The sequence below is a fragment of the Neoarius graeffei genome, chromosome 10, assembly GCF_027579695.1.
Source record: "Neoarius graeffei isolate fNeoGra1 chromosome 10, fNeoGra1.pri, whole genome shotgun sequence".
In the NCBI taxonomy this organism is placed as follows: domain Eukaryota; kingdom Metazoa; phylum Chordata; class Actinopteri; order Siluriformes; family Ariidae; genus Neoarius; species Neoarius graeffei.
In genome coordinates, this window is record NC_083578.1 from 90,628,601 (window position 1) to 90,645,761 (window position 17,161).

At 44.6% G+C, this 17,161-nt stretch overlaps 1 protein-coding gene across 1 annotated transcript in view; it reads right to left on the reverse strand.

Annotated features, from left to right (window-relative positions):
* The window catches only part of atp2b3a (ATPase plasma membrane Ca2+ transporting 3a), a 57,267-nt gene that overhangs the window by 24,883 nt on the left and 15,223 nt on the right, over positions 1-17,161 (reverse strand). Inside the window, 6 exon segments of the mRNA XM_060930955.1 lie at positions 837-1,079; positions 2,948-3,162; positions 3,243-3,407; positions 4,644-4,682; positions 5,493-5,558; positions 7,762-7,890. Coding sequence (XP_060786938.1) covers positions 837-1,079; positions 2,948-3,162; positions 3,243-3,407; positions 4,644-4,682; positions 5,493-5,558; positions 7,762-7,890 — 857 coding nt within the window.

The following is a 17,161-nucleotide window of genomic DNA, read 5'->3' on the forward strand; positions in this document are numbered from 1 at the left end:
TGTAAACTCAAAACTGCTTAGTGCGTCCTTGTTTGTATTTTTGTTTTGTTTTCTTTTGTTTTGATTTGATATTATTATTACCTGTATTATTTATAGTTTATTTTCTAATTTAGTGGCTTTTTATGGGTTCTTGTTGCAAATGCTGTTTTGCTTTTCTTGTTTTCTGCTTATTTATTGTTTGTTTACATGTTTGAAATAAACTATCATCATCATCATCATCATCATCACATCCATCGCACAGTAGCCTCAATGAAGACAAAAGTGCTAAAATTTGACCAACTTCATACTAAAGTTCAACCTTACAAACAGAGCAACCATATGACAACCTCACACCAACCTCCCACTAACTGTTCATTAGCATCTAACCAACCTCACACCACCCTCATGCTAGCATTAGACCAGAATTATTCCATCCTCACACCAACCTCATACAAACTTCACATGAATCTCATGCTAATCTCACACCAACTTCAAACCAACCTCATGCTAACTTTACAGTAACTTCATACCGTCATGCTAATATCCTACTAGCCTTACACTGCCATGCTAGTCTTCAGTAACCTCACACCATCCAACCAACCGACCGACCATCACTCTCATGCCATCTCCAACCCAACTTCACGCTAGTCTCACACTGACCTGTGCTTGTATCATGTTAAAGCAGTGTGTGTTTGTTGCACAGTCCAAGTGTCCCTGTTTCCTGAAAGTAATAACAGTAAAGATGTAAACACTGATATGACGTTGCTATAGTAACAGTTCTGGGATAAGTCACAGACATCTGGCCCAGAAATTCCCACCCAGGATTTGAACACTTCCTGCTTGTGGCAGCTGCTCACCGTGATCTTGGAGGTGTAGGCGCTGTTGATGGAGATGGCACTGGCGAGCAGCTCCAGTGTGTGTGTGTTAATACGCTGCGGCTCTGGGATTTCCGTCATGTGTTGATCTCCTACGTAGATCTGGACGGCTGTCATGCGATTGGTGGTGAGCGTTCCTGTTTTGTCGGAGCAGATTGCCGTTGCGTTGCCCATCGTCTCGCATGCGTCCAGATGGCGCACCAGATTGTTGTCCTTCATCATTTTCTGGATGAGATTTTACAAATGTTGTCAAACTGTATTTCGTAATCATGATCTCCTTCACTTTCTACACTCCTATTTGCTGTGTTCCTATTGGCTAATAGCAGCAGGGGCAATAATACACAACATAAATATTCATGAGTTGAGTTTCATACAAGGATTTCTCTCACAGATTTGAATATTGGATGTATAATTAAAGCAGGATTTACACGGGTTGTGGGGATGTTTAATATGACCTCGTGTTTATAAAAATAATTTAGGTATTTCATGACGTAAAGGAGGTAAACTGAAGCAATTTGTACAAAAATCATTTTCACAAAAGCACTGATACCTAATGGTAACAATGATACTTGATATCATGATATTATTATATCACAATATCGATATCATATCACCCAGCACTAAATTACACCAGACTTAATCTGCTACTTAACAAAGAATTGAATTGTATATGCGCGAGCTTGGCTAACGTTAGCGAGCTAGCTTGCGTGTTTTGCTCAGTAATTATTACTCCCCTTGTTTTCTCCTGGCTCATGGAATTAAATCTATGTTCACACTATCAACTTTTACAACTTTTGTTATACATTTAACAATAAAAGCTAGTGATATCATAAACTGACTTTTCAATGTCACTGATATCATCATCATCATCATCATCATCATCATCAGAGTAAAATAAACAGTGTTTGAGTAAATGATTAAGAGTCAGTTCAAGTTTTTATAGTCTCAAGAGTTTAAAAAAAATTAACTTTAAATTAAAAAAAACTCAAGCTAGCAAATTAAATTAATTAAATATTTAAGAAATATGCTAATCAGTGTGAAAATATTTATTGTTGTTGTTGTTATTTGCTCGGCTTCATGCTAGCTTTGTTGGTGGATTAGCAAAGCTAACTGTACTCGCTACGTACATTCACCAGAGGCAGCAAAGATCTTTGCTACTTCCTTCTAAGTTTGATTTTAATTCATAACCTCTTGATACCTGTTTAACGAGACATGTCATATCAGACAGGATGAGATAAAAAACTATGCTTAGAAGTCTTTCTTCCATTTTTGCATCAAACAGTAAATGGAACTGACTGCAGGTAGGAAGTGAAGTTGTGAGGGAAGAAATGCCATCAGATTCGTCTGAGGAATCTTTGTTTGGATTTGTCTTTCTCTTTAGAGTAAGAACTAATTTGCATTGAATTGAAAAATAGCTTCAATGAGGCTGGAGCTCATATCGGCCACTGGTGTTGTGTGTGAGTTTGAAATCCGATCAATCCTGTGGGAGGAGTAGTGATTTTTGTGAAATTGCATATGACCCCTGTGTAGCCGCATCCATGGCAAGTGGCGCCACCTGGTGAATGACTCTTGTTGGAATATGTCTTTAGAGTCTTCTGGGTGAGTTTCAGTGAAAACATCCTGGCAGTTTATGAAGAGTAGCGTTTAATCTGACGACTCACCCAAAAATGTCAAATGCCCGTAAAATCGTAAATATGACAGGTGGCGCCACTGTCTTGATAACTTTTAAGCATACCCACCTGGGGAACATTGTATGTGAGTTTGATTGAAATCTGATCAATCCTGTTGGAGGAGTAGCGATTTTTGTCAATTCTGGATGGATGACGACAGACAATGCATGATCACATAAACTCATCCAGCCTGGCCTGCGGCCAGATGAGCTAAAACTGTCACTCATTGCTGAAATCGTGGCTCTGTGTCACACACGAACGTTAAAAATTAACCATCGCCTGTTGGGTGATCATGGGAACATCGGGTAAGGTTCGGGTAAGGGTCATGAACTCACATCTCGGTGGTTCACATTTATATAAACGTAACACAAAGTGAACTGGACTGTTGCTGAATAAATGATCTGATGATAAACTCTAACTCACCTTTACAGAATACGCCAGCGAGATGGTCACGGCAAGGGGCAAACCTTCCGGAACAGCCACAACCAACACGGTCACCCCGATGATAAAAAACTTCACAAAGTACTGAACGTATATGGGGGTGCACTCGGGAAGCCACGAGCGCCTCTGAATGATGAATGTCTTTATGACGAAGTACAGCATCAGGATAATCACAGTGATCGCTGACATCACTAACCCTGGAGGGGACAGAAGGACAGATTGATCTGATTTGATCTCTGACTCTGTATCGATCGTATTTCCTCCACACAGCACTCACCTGCTTTCCCGATCTGCACTGCCAGTTTGGTGAGTTTTCCCTGAAGCACCGATTTCTCTTTTTTGGTAACACTTGATTTCTTTGTCTCTTTTTCCTCCATCTCTCCGCCCTCTGCACTCTTCAGAGGCTGCATCTCCATGGCAACGGCATCGTCCTGTTTATTCCCTGTTAACCAGCAAATCAGGAACAAATCAAAATTGAGATAGAAATAAAATAAAATCAAAATACAATATATGAAATTCAGAGAGTTGAAAGTTCAGAAAGGTGGAAAATGGAAAAAAATGAGAAAATCAGAAAAATGGAAAATTAGAAATCAGGACAATTGAAATGTCTGGAAATCTTAAACTAAAAAAGGAAAGTCAAAAAATTAGACAGTTTGGAAATCTGAAATTCAGAGAGCTGGATTATTGAAAAATCATAAAATGAAAAAAAAAACTAAAAAAAAAAAGAAAATCTGAAAATTGGGAAATTAGAAATTTCAAGAAATTGGAAATGTAATGTCATAAAGTCATAAAATCAGGAAATTAAAAAAATCAGTCTGATATTTTGAAAATAAAATTGTGGTAAGATCTAAAAGTCATAAAAGAGGAAGGCGTAAAGGTGTAATCTTAATCTCATAATCTGAGAAAGTTCCAGAAAATCAGAAATTCTGAAAAAAATGTTTGAAAGTCTGAAAATCTCCCCAAAAATTCAGAAAACAAAAATTCCCAGAATATTAGACAGATGTTACGCTGACATAATTACCATAAAAATTAAACAATAATTTAATTCCTTCCACATCAGCAGCTCTTCTGCACCATAAAAATATTTACAAATTAAATTATTATTAAATTAGTCTTTGCATTAATAACAGAGATTGACAGCTCATCTCATCTCATTATCTCTAGCCGCTTTATCCTGTTCTACAGGGTCGCAGGCGAGCTGGAGCCTATCCCAGCTGACTACGGGCGAAAGGCGGGGTACACCCTGGACAAGTCGCCAGGTCATCACAGGGCTGACACATAGACACAGACAACCATTCACACTCACATTCACACCTACGCTCAATTTAGAGTCACCAGTTAACCTAACCTGCATGTCTTTGGACTGTGGGGGAAACCGGAGCACCCGGAGGAAACCCACGCGGACACGGGGAGAACATGCAAACTCCGCACAGAAAGGCCCTCGCCGGCCACGGGGCTCGAACCCGGACCTTCTTGCTGTGAGGCGACAGCGCTAACCACTACACCACCGTGCCACCCAGAGATTGATATATTAACACTAAAAACAAATCACTAATAGAGGAATAAATTACAGTTATCTGTCGACATCAAATGAAGGTTCCTGTTTTTCATTTCAATCAGAACCTCACTCGCTTTATCATGATAATGATGTGTGTGTGGTGTGTGTTTGCTCCCTCACCTTTGCTCTGACTGTTCTCCAGAGCGCCATCTTGTTTTCCTAGAGGAATAAAAAACATTGAAACTAAACGCAGAGTCACCGAGTCACATCCAAACTACGTGCACGACCAAGAACTGGTTTGATTTCATCAGTTATCAAAAACGAAGGTGTCCCGCATGATCCTCACGACACTGTGATTTCACAGGTCACATGTTCAACAGCAAGTTGCATCATCAGAATTTCCTGGAGATCTTAGGAAGAGGAAAAGTAAGATCCTTCTCTCTGAGTTTCTTTATTTTCAGTGATATTTTGATACTGACTAATGAGCTCTGCTTAAACGCACAAATTATAGATTGAATGTTAATTATTAATTTCAGAAATTCATTTTAAGTAAATCATTAGAATGTCGTTAATGCCCTGGTGCTATGAGCATGTTGTGTGATGGTGTGTGTCCACACAAGTTGCACTTGTTTATTAGTCGATCAGTCTGTAGGCTGGATCGCAATAATATGCCAAGAGCTCAATAACTTCATCTATATTTACAGTTTAGGGATTTTATAAATATATGTACAGTACCTACTGTATAAAAGTCTTAGGCACATGTAAAGAAATGCTGTCGACCAAAAATGACTTAAAAATAATGAAATGAAATGTTTCAACATTAAAAAAATACTATAAACAGTAAGCAGTGAGCCATAATAAATGAAACAAAGTCAATATTTGGTGTGAGACGACCCTTTGATTTAAAAAAAAAAAATTAGCAGTCTCAGGTTCTGAAACTCAAACGCTGCAGCGTGACACACATTTAGCTTTTTTTTTGATAACTGATGAACACATGCACAGTTTACTACTGATGTGTCTCTCACCTACCATTAACAACGCTGCACGTTTTGGTAGAAATGCCAGAAAACTGGATGGATGAGCTACTACTGACCTCTGCTGCGGTTAGCAAACAGGGATGAGGGGGCCATGCAAAACAAAGAATGAGAAGACAATAACGTTAAATAGAAAGAATAAATAAACAAAACGGATGAGTAATCATTCCCTGTTCTTCTTTTCATGTCAGAGATGATCCGAATAAACAATCCTGATGGAAATGGAGCCACAAAGTTCCTTCCGGGATGGCAGGTGTGTGTTCAGGTGTGTGTGTGTTCAGGTGTGTGTGTGTGTGTGTGTGTGTGTGTGTGTGTGTGTGTGTGTGTGTGTGTGTGTGGTTTTTGTGGAAATAAGAGATGGAGGGAATGAAACATTAAATTTCTGTTCATGAGGTTACAGAACAACTCCGCTGTAAAGCTAACATGACCTCTACTAAAGGTGCTTCATGTTTGCTCAGGAAACAGAAAGTTCCGGCTGTTTCTTTACTTCACTTTTAGACCACAGCGCTGCTGGATTCTGGATTGTGATTGGTCAGAAGGCACTGATTAATTTCCATAACAGCTGCTCATTCTAATACATTATTGTTTCCATAGTAACAGGTAAATCAACAGGAGACGTTTATTTACCATATTTAGCATCTATGGAAGGAGTCTCCAGTGTTAGCACTTTGTAACAGCGCTTTTTAGCTCATCGGGCTGCAGGCCAGGCCGGATGAGCTTGTGCGATCACGCATTATCCGTCTACAATTTTTTAAAATTGCTACTCCTCCAACAGGATTGATCGGATTTCGATCAAACTCTCATACAGTGCTCCCCAGGTGGGTGTGCCTAAAATTTGTCAAGACGGTAGCACCACCTGTCATATTTATGATTTTATGGGCAGCTGAAATTTTTGAGTGACTCGTCACATTAAACACTACTCTTCATAAACTGCTTGGATGTTTTCACTGAAACTCACCCAGAAGACTCTAAAGACATATTCCAAAAAGAGCTGTTCACCAGGTGGCGCAACTTGCCAGGGATGAGGCTACAGAGGGGTCATATGAAATTTCACAAAAATCGCTACTCCTCCCACAGGAGTGATCGGATTTTTATCAAACTCACATACAATGTTCCCCAGCTGGATCTGCATAAAAGTTGTCAAGATGGTAGCACCACCTGTCATATTTACAATTTTATGGGTGTCTGAAATTTTTGGGTGACTCGTCCCATTAAACACTACTCTTCATAAACTGCTGGGATGTTTTCACTGAAACTCACCCAGAAGACTCTAAAGACATATTCCAACAAGAGTTGTTCACCAGGTGGCGCCACTTGCCATGGATGCAGCTACACAGGGGACATATGCAATTTCACAAAAATCATTACTCCTCCTACAAGATTGATCTGATTTCAAACTCACACACAACAGCAGTGGCCGGTATGAGCTCCAGCCTCATTTAGGCTAATTTTTTTGTCTTATTAACTTCAAGAGATTAAAAAATTGAGGCCGGTGATGGGATGACTGTTTATAGCTGCCATAACATAAGTGAGAACACAAACTAACATTCCAAGGATGTTCCATAGCATTAAACGTAACTATAAACAGATAAAATGAGCAGGCTTTAGATGTTTAAGGTTTTGTTTTTCTGTGTCAGTAAACCTGCTGACAATGCTCTGACTACAAACATGGCCACCTTAAACTACAATCCCCAAGGTTCACAGCACCCTCTGTCTCCCAATTACTGAGTACAGCTGACACGTATTCTCCTAATCACCGCTCTCCCTACTTAAGCCACTTTCCCACACTACTCCAGTGCGAAGTATTGTTCTGCTCTGCCAGTTCATACCAAGCCTTGTTACTTCTGACTGGCTCTTGATTACTGACTCTTTGCATTCCCTTTCATGTTTTCGCCCTTTTGTCTTCTCTCTTCTACATTGTTCGCTGATTGCCTGACCCTCGCTAGTTTACCAACCACGATTGTAGTCTCTCGTTTTGGCTTTGTTAATAGTTTGCTTCCTGCCTTCATCTGCACATACATCTGTAAGTGCCTGCACTCTGACATTCTGTAAAAGCTGCTTTTGTTAAAAGTGCGATACAAATAAATTGACTTGACTTAAAACATATGATGTTCTTTAATTAATAGAAATCGTAATCGCTTGCAAGTCGCTGTGGTGTAAAAGGAATAAAACACATGCAGTTATAGGAAAATAATCAAGTTCAGGAAGGTATGATGCTTTTTTTTTAAATAATGGCATCTTCACAGAGTAAACACCTTTCTTACCTTTTTTTATCTCTCTCTTTTCCTCCTCGACCTCTCCAGCTCCGAGCAGGGTGAAGATAATTCCAGTTTGGGAGTTGATCCCGACTGCAGTCACCAGCATTCTCCCTGATCCCTCCATCACTTGTGTGCCTGAAACACAACCACAGAATCACCGCTCTTCAGAATCTCACGTTTTATTACATTTTTTACTGATTTGTGCTTCGTTTTGGGGTTAAACATTAAATGTTGTCCATGGTAACATTTTAAAATAATGTATAATATATAATAAGGAAGGAAATGAACCTGAATATACTTAAACATCCTGATATATGACCAGATCTCATACACTCATGTCTACACTTTAATTTTCTAATCCCTGTCACATTGTAAACAGTTTTCTGAAGTCTCTTAGTGCATTTATTCTCCTTTTTATACTCACTGCTTAATGACAAAACATCGTAAAGGCTTCAATTTTACTTCTCCAGTCTCTGTGGGGTCCGAATTCATCAAATACACGATTCTTCTTTACAAATCACCCTCAACACTCTTACTTACAAGACCCGCTTTATCGGAGAATCTGTGCGATAGACAGCTGGACTGATGATGGATCCAGGGCGTTAACCCTTGCCGAGGCCCTGAGCAGACCCCCCGAGGCCCTGGGCAGACACCCCCCCGAAGCCCCACCCCCGCCTGTTGTCAACTGCGCTCAGCAAATTCACCCCCTCAGACATGCCTGTCTAACTAGACACAGAAACTTAAATAATGACAGTGGCACAATTAGAAACACTATTGAACGATAAAACTTTATATCCATCAACATCTATTTAATCGAGAAAAAGCAATGGTGAAATAGGCAACTGCATGGTGAAAAAATCCATCAGACATCACGGTTAACAAGTCTGCTTCACTAAAGTTTAGCCTCAAGAAGCCTTTGAATGAGTGAGTCAATGAACAACATGTCAAGAACATAACCGAGGCCTACAACAGTTTCTTTAGTATTCAGAACAAGAACATTCATTTGGTATATAAACGTTTGTTTTCATTTTGGAATCCAGGCGACTTTTAACTTGTGAAAACAAAGAGCGATAACAAAGAGGGAAAAATATCTTGCTTCTCAGAAATAAATCTCAAAATGTTAGGCTGTGTGAAACATTTCATCCTTTCACACACGTAATGTCCCAAACAGCAGCGGCACACAGCTTAGCGCATTCAGTTTGACAGCCATGGGTCAACTTACAAGGGCACTTTCCTACTTTTCTGGAAAGCGAAGTCATTAATTAAATCATTGAACTCAAGCTGGCGTAGCGTGTGAAGACATGGTGGACAGTGATCATATTGACAATGACGGGTGATTTATGCGATGGGACAAGGTGGGCTTCCTTACGGGTGGCGAAATGCATCAAAAATGTTATCAATATGATCAAAACTTCTGAAAATATTGTTTCATATTTTCCGATCTTGGGGCGGCACGGTGGTGTAGTGGTTAGCGCTGTCGCCTCACAGCAAGAAGGTCCTGGGTTCGAGCCCCGGGGCCGGCGAGGGCCTTTCTGTGTGGAGTTTGCATGTTCTCCCCGTGTCCGCGTGGGTTTCCTCCGGGTGCTCCGGTTTCCCCCACAGTCCAAAGACATGCAGGTTAGGTTAACTGGTGACTCTAAATTGACCGTAGGTGTGAATGTGAGTGTGAATGGTTGTCTGTGTCTATGTGTTAGCCCTGTGATGACCTGGCGACTTGTCCAGGGTGTACCCCGCCTTTCGCCCGTAGTCAGCTGGGATAGGCTCCAGCTTGCCTGCGACCCTGTAGAAGGATAAAGCGGCTAGAGATAATGAGATGAGATGAGATTTTCCGATCTTGCTATCTCCGAGGCCCCCTAGTGGCCGAGGCCCTGGGCAGCTGCCCATGAAGCCCATTAGGATAACGCGTCCTTGGATGGATCATAAACATTCTGGATCATAAGCACCATCCAGCTGCTTGTTGCAGGACTTTTAATCACAATCTGCTCACATTGAACATCCTGTGAACACACTCTGTGTGTCTTATGTGTGTCTTTATTCTTCTCCACCTGTACGCTGGAACGATTTATAATCAGGCAAGTCTTCAAAATCTGAACCGAATGACAAGCTAATAAAACATACAGTTTCAATTTGGAGGATTTATTTCACTGCTATGAACTTATCATATACAGTCCTGTCCAAAAGTCTTAGACACGTCAAGAAATGATGTCGACCAAAAATGGCTGAAAAAATAATGAAATGAAATGTTTCAAGATTAAAAAAAAATACTATAAACGTTAATCAGTAAACCGTAATAAATCAATATAACAAAGTCAATATTTGGTGTGAGACGACCCTTTGCTGTAAAAACCAAAAACAAAATAGTGGTCTGAGGTCCAGTGAGTGCAGTTTTATGCGGAAATGATCTGTAGGTTTTCCTGAGCATCTTACAGAACCAGCCGCAGTTCTTCTGGACACTTTGACTGTCACACTCACTTCTTCATTTTACACCAAAACCCAGCAGCCTTCATTATGGTTTCTTTTTTCATCTGAAAAGTGCTCTCTTATGGAATACGCTGCTCAGACATATCACAAACTGGGTTTTTTTTTTTCCTGTAACATTTAATTTTGTGCTGGGAAAAAAACCCACAAACTTTTGGAACTCTAAAATGTTTCTGTAATGTTTTGACTCGATACAACTGCAGAAGTCATAAAATAGAAATCTATAACAAAGTTTGTATGGGGAAAAAAAAGACTTTTGCACAGTACTGTATATAGCTCTGACACTACTACAATACAATACGAATTAAAATAAAGAGTGTTTAGTAAGAAATGTTGTCTGTTTGTAATTGTGAAGAAGGTCTGATATGAGGAAGAAGTCGAGATGCTGCTGTGGGTCGTGATGATTAAACAAACAGAGCATCGTGTGTAATGGTGGTAACATGCTTTATGGTGATTTTCCAGGAAACAGAAAACAACCAGAAATCTGATTAGCTCTTTATTAGCGTCATGAGAGAGAGAGAGAGAGAGAGAGAGAGAGAGGGAGGATATAGTTGAACCATTAATGGACTTTGTCCCTCGTAGCCATCCTCAGATACAGTATGAAGAGTTTTGATGAAGAGTTTTGATGAAGAGTTTTGATGAATTCTGCCCCAGCGTAAGTGAGCTCACTCCATACTGTGTGGGATTTCAGGTGTGGGCTGGAAAATCTCCAGTTTGCTCTCGAACATTAAAATTGTAGGTACATGCCCACGATAGGGCACGGCGGAGTGAAGAGGCCTGGGCGGATCCTATTTCGAGGTGTTGTGATGCATCGATGATAATACAGCTTACATAAGGAAATCTGATCAAACCAGCAGCCATGAAAGGAAAAATCCACCCACAACGATGTGCATATTAATCTTCATGACTTATAATTAAAACGTGACCCTTAATGGATTTATTTTCTAATCAGATTCTGATTATTCTGTCTTCACTTCTGCTACCCACCATGCCATTCAGCTCCTGTTGGAAGCGGGGCAGTGGGATTAACCCTCACATCATTTCTATTTCATGAGCGCAAGAGCAATGCAGCGGCACTTTAGGCTTTTAATCTGTCCATTTAATATCAACGTCAAAGCGCTTTGCAAGCATTTTTCAAACATCTTGTAAATCGTGAACTAGCTGTGTTCGAAACAGAAGGTCGCTGCTTTGTTTCCTTGCTGCTGTAACAGACAGGTGTCTCATAAGGCAGGACTTTCCACTGAAGGTGTCTTTGTTTTGAACGACCTTTTAGGACGGTGTTTACAGTAACGTGTGACGCGTCAGCACGCCATGTAACTAAACCAAAGAGTAGCTAGTTGGCTAACAGACGCCTCATAAATCATACAAATCATATCAGACACACTGATTTGGTTACAGTCACAGAGTTATAAGAGTGTAATGTTTATTTATTGGAAACGTTTCAAAATTTAAGCCCAAAAATTTATACTTGTAAACAAAATCACTTTTCTGTGAAGTTCAGTCCACCATCTTTTTTATTTCTTCTGTTGTTTGAGGGAGCAGCCACACAGATTTCTGGATAATAGGCAGCATGGAGGATACAGTGATGTTGCCTTCAACTGAGAGCTGTTTGAAAGCATCTTAGAAAACAGGAATCGAGAGTTGGATCAGTTTCGAATGGTTCTTGATGCCTTGCTGTCGTGCTCGACTCCTCCTGAGATGTCGAACGAACCCTCTGCCTTCATTCAGTGCAACTGTGTCATGTAGCTGCACTGCATTCTGGGACTTTGAGTCCAGTATTTGCTCCAATGTCTCCACTACGTCTCCACTGGATTTCTTGTTAATCTTTGAGGTCCATTTTGCTTGTATTAAACATCACAGTAACTGCATTGGCATTATGACATCATGCAACTTCTCCAATAAATACAAATAACAACTCATCACAAGGGCGGCACGGTGGTGTAGTGGTTAGCGCTGTCACCTCACAGCAAGAAGGTCCAGGTTCAAGCTGTTAGGGTTTAGCTGGGATTCGAACCTGGTTCGTTGGTGTGATAATCCAGCAAACCCCCACTAGGCCACCAGGGGGATGACTCAAATGCAGAGGCGTGAGGCGGAAGTAGAAAAAGAATCAAAAGGTTTATTTAAACTATATACACTATATACAGGGCAAAACAAAAGACAAAAAAAACCCAAAGAGTATAATCCAAAAGAAAAGCAAAGTGCAAAAATTCAAAAGCTAAGAAGATCAAAAAACACAGTACAAAGGAAACTGGAGATAAACATAACAGCACAAAGACTCCGTGACAAGAGGACTGAACTCAGGGGTATAAATAGACAAACTAATTAAGGACACAGGTGAAGATAATTAGGCAATTAACACAAACACAAAACACAGGAACAGTGGCGGCCTCTAGAGGCCAAAATAAACACGACATGAAAAGGAAATAACAGCGGCCTCTAGAGGCCAAAACAGTCCTAGTCCTAACAGGACCCCCCCCTCTAGGAGCGTCTCCTGACGTTCCCAGGGCGATCCGGATGGGCCGAATGGAAGTCCCGACATAGTTCTTTATCAAGGACATCCCGAGCAGGAACCCAGCAGTGCTCCTCAGGACCATAGCCCTCCCAGTCCACCAGATATTGCAACCCGCCGCGGACCCGGCGGGAGTCAAGCAGGCGATTCACAGTGAACACAGTCTGCCCCTGGAAGATGCGGGGGGGTGGGGGGTTCCTAGGGGCAGGGGCATACGTAGATGTCAGTACGGGCCGTAACAGGGAAACATGGAAAGTGGGGTTGATCCTCAGAGTCCGGGGCAACTGGAGCCGGTAGGAGACAGGGTTCACCCTGCGCACCACCTTGAAGGGGCCAATGTAGCGAGGAGCAAGCTTGCGGTTCTCCACCCGCAGTGGAAGGTCCTTAGTGGACAGCCAAACACGCTGCCCAGGGCGGAAAGCGTGTGCAGGTCTTCTATGGCGGTTGGCCTGAGTCTGGTTGGTTCTGGAGGTCTGTATGAGGGTCTTCCTGACCTTGCTCCAGGTCTTGCGACACCGTCTCACATATTGGTTGACCGAGGGCACCCCCGCGTCCTCCTCCTGGTCCGGGAACAGAGGTGGCTGGAACCCGAATTGGCATTGGAATGGCGACAGCTTGGTGGCCGATGACTGCAGGGTGTTGTGGGCGTACTCCGCCCATGGCAGCCAGGTGCTCCACGATGTCGGGTTATCCATAGCCAGGCCTCGCAGGGTGGTTTCCAGGTCCTGGTTGAGCCTCTCCGTCTGACCATTGGACTGTGGGTGAAACCCAGAGGAGAGGCTGGCAGTGGCTCCGATGACCTTGCAGAACCCGTGCCACACTCGGGAGGAGAACTGGGGCCCTCGGTCTGAGACGATGTCCTGTGGAAGACCAAAGACTCGGAAGACATGATTAAACAAAAGTTTCGCAGTTTCAAGAGCAGAGGGGAGTTTGCACAGTGGTATGAAGCGGCAAGCCTTGGAGAATCTGTCAACTAAGACCAAAATGACCGTGTTACCTTGTGACTCAGGGAGACCCGTGATAAAGTCGACTGCCACGTGGGACCAGGGACGCCGGGGAATGGTCAGAGGATGCAGGAGACCCTGGGGACGCTGTCGTGGGTTCTTGGTTCTGGTGCAAACCTCACAGGACAGGACAAATGACCTTACTTCCTTCTCCATGTTAGGCCACCAGAAGCGTCTTTTCAGGAAGTCCAGGGTCCTCCGAGCTCCCGGGTGGGCGGTGAGAGGGGAAGAGTGACCCCACTGGAGAACCTTGGCCTGGGCTTGATGTGGGACGTACAAGAGGCCTGGTGGCCCCGTCCCAGGACCGGGGTCCTGGCGTTGGGCTCGTCGGACAGCCTCCTCAATACCCCAGCGGACAGGGGCCACAATCCGGGACACAGGGATAATAGGCCCGACTTCATTCTCCCTGTTAGTGGCAGAGAACAGTCTGGACAGTGCGTCAGGTTTGGTGTTCTTGGAGCCGGGGCGGTATGAGAGGGTGAAGTCAAACCGACTGAAAAACAGGGCCCACCTAGCCTGTCGAGGGTTCAGTCTCTTGGCTTGCTGGAGGTACTCCAGGTTCTTGTGGTCAGTCCAAACCAGGAATGGATGTTGTGCTCCCTCCAGCCAGTGCCTCCACTCCTCAAGGGCCAGTTTGACCGCTAGCAGTTCTCGATCCCCCACATCGTACCGGGACTCAGCAGGACTCAGGCGGTGGGAGAAGTAAGCGCAGGGGTGCAGCTTTCCTTCCGAACGTTGAGAGAGCACCGCGCCGACACCACTGTCCGAGGCGTCCACCTCCACGATGAATGGTTGGGAGGTGTCCGGGAGAACCAGAATGGGTGCCGTGCAGAAGCGGTCCTTGAGGTCTTTGAACGCCTTTTCTGCCTGAGGAGACCAGCCATAAGATCCACCTGTCCCTTTGGTGAGGTCTGACATGGGTGCTGCCACAGAACTGAAGTTCCTGATGAACTTGCGGTAGAAGTTAGCGAATCCTAAGAACCGCTGAACCTCCTTAACGGACTTGGGAGTAGGCCAGTCCCGGACGGCCAGGGTCTTGGCAGGGTCCATTTGGAGTTGGCCTGTCCGTACAATAAATCCCAGAAAGGAGACCTCGGGAACATGAAATTCGCATTTCTGGGCCTTGGCGAACAGATTGTTCTGTAGCAGCCTCTGGAGAACCTGGCGGACATGGTGGCGGTGCTCCTGCACGGTCTTGGAAAAGATAAGGATGTCGTCGAGGTAGACAAAAACGTATAGGTTAATCATGTCCCTTAAGACGTCGTTGATTAGGGCCTGAAAAACAGCTGGTGCGTTGGTGAGTCCGAAGGGCATCACCTGGTATTCGTAGTGCCCAGACGGGGTGTTAAAGGCAGTCTTCCACTCGTCTCCCTGTCGGATACGGATGAGGTGGTATGCGTTCCGTAGGTCCAACTTGGTGAAGACGGTGGCGCCTTGGAGCAGGTCGAAAGCTGTGGACATCAGCGGAAGGGGATATCGGTTGCGCACAGTGATCTTATTCAGGCCCCTGTAATCAATACATGGTCGGAGCCCCCCATCCTTCTTGCCGACAAAGAAGAAGCCGGCTCCAGCAGGTGAAGTGGAGGGTCGAATAAACCCAGAGACCAGGGCATCTTTGAGGTATTCCTCCATGGCCTTGCGTTCTGGCTGAGAGAGTGAAAACAGTCTGCCACGAGGAGGGGTAGTCCCAGGGAGCAAGTCGATGGCACAGTCGTAGGCCCGGTGCGGAGGAAGAACGGCGGCCCTGCTCTTGCTGAATACCTCCTTGAGATCCCAGTACTCTGTGGGAACTTGAGATAACTCGGTGAGATCAGGGGACTCGGCAGGAGACACAGGAGAGCTAGAGAGAAGACAAGAGGCATGGCATGCAGGGCCCCATTCCACAACCTGGCTTGTTACCCAGTCTATGCGAGGGTTGTGGCGAGTAAGCCAAGGAAGGCCTAGAATAACTGGGAACTCAGGTGAAGGAATCAGGTGCAGGGATATTTCTTCCTTGTGACCTTGAGACTGGAGGAAAACTGGAGAAGTAACTTGGGTGACTCTTCCATCACCTAACGCTTGGCCATCGAGGGCAGACACAGACAGTGGGACTTCAAGAGGTGCAGTCGGAATATTGATGCTTTGGGCGAAGTGAATATCCATAAAGTTCCCAGCCGCCCCTGAGTCTATCAAAGCTTGACAAGAGTGGACAGACTCACCCCAGGAGATGGAGACCGGGATGTAGATTCCTTGGCCAGGGAGTCCGGGAGAGAGGGTAGGCCCCGTCACAACCCTCCCTCGGCTGGACGGGGCGGTCCTTTTCCCAAGAGTTCGGGACATGATGCTCGGAAGTGACCAGGCTTGCCACAGTAGATGCAGCACTTGTCCCTCCTTCTGCGCTCCCTCTCAGATGCGGAGAGGCGAGTACGACCCACTTGCATGGGTTCTGGACAGTCCCTGAAGGAGGTAGACGGTCTCCAGGTAGAGGTAGGGAGGCTGGGGGGGCTCAAGGCTTGGTGGCGTTCTCTCATCCTGTTGTCCAGACGAATAGCATGTGAGATGAGGGTTTCGAGGTCACTTGGGCATCCAATAGAGGCCAGACCGTCCTTGATGGGGTCAGACAGACCATGGTGGAAGGCTGACACCAGGGCAGTCTCGTTCCATCCACTTACTGCTGCGAGTGTTCGGAACGAGATGGCGTAATCTGCGACGCTTCCTCCTTGCCGGATGGACATGAGCTTTCGGGCTGCGTCGGTACTGATGTCTGCCTGATCGAAGACCCGAAGCATCTCTTCAGAAAACAGCTGGAAATCAAAGCACTCAGGTCCCTGTCTTTGCCAGATAGCAGTAGCCCAGGCTCGCGCCTTACCAGCTAATAAGGTGATCACAAAGGCAATCTTGCGGCGATCCGTAGTGTAGGTGGTAGGCTGAAGCTCAAAGGTGAGTTGACACTGGGTAAGGAACTCTCGGCACTCACTGTGCTTGCCGTCATACCTCTGTGGTGCAGGAAGGCTGGGTTCGCGAGGTGAAGAAGGCAGCATTGCAGGAGGCACTGGAGCAGGAGTGGGAGCTGGATCAGGAGCAGGAACTGGATCAGGAGATGCAGGCAGAGATGTCAGCTGTGCCAGGGTTTTCCCAATTTGCTGAAGCAGTTCCTCGTGGCGAGCGAGGGCCTCACGTTGGCTGGTGAGCGTACGTCCATGAGCGTCCATGGTCGCTCCGAAGCGTGTCAAAGCTGCCATAATTCCCTGAAGGTTGGCCGGGTAGACAGTTGAAGCAGCCTCTGCTGAGTCGGTCATGACGGAGTCTTTCTGTTAGGGTTTTGCTGGGATTCGAACCTGGTTCGTTGGTGTGATAATCCAGCAAACCCCCACTAGGCCACCAGGGGGATGACTCAAATGCAGAGGCGTGAGGCGGAAGTAGAAAAAGAATCAAA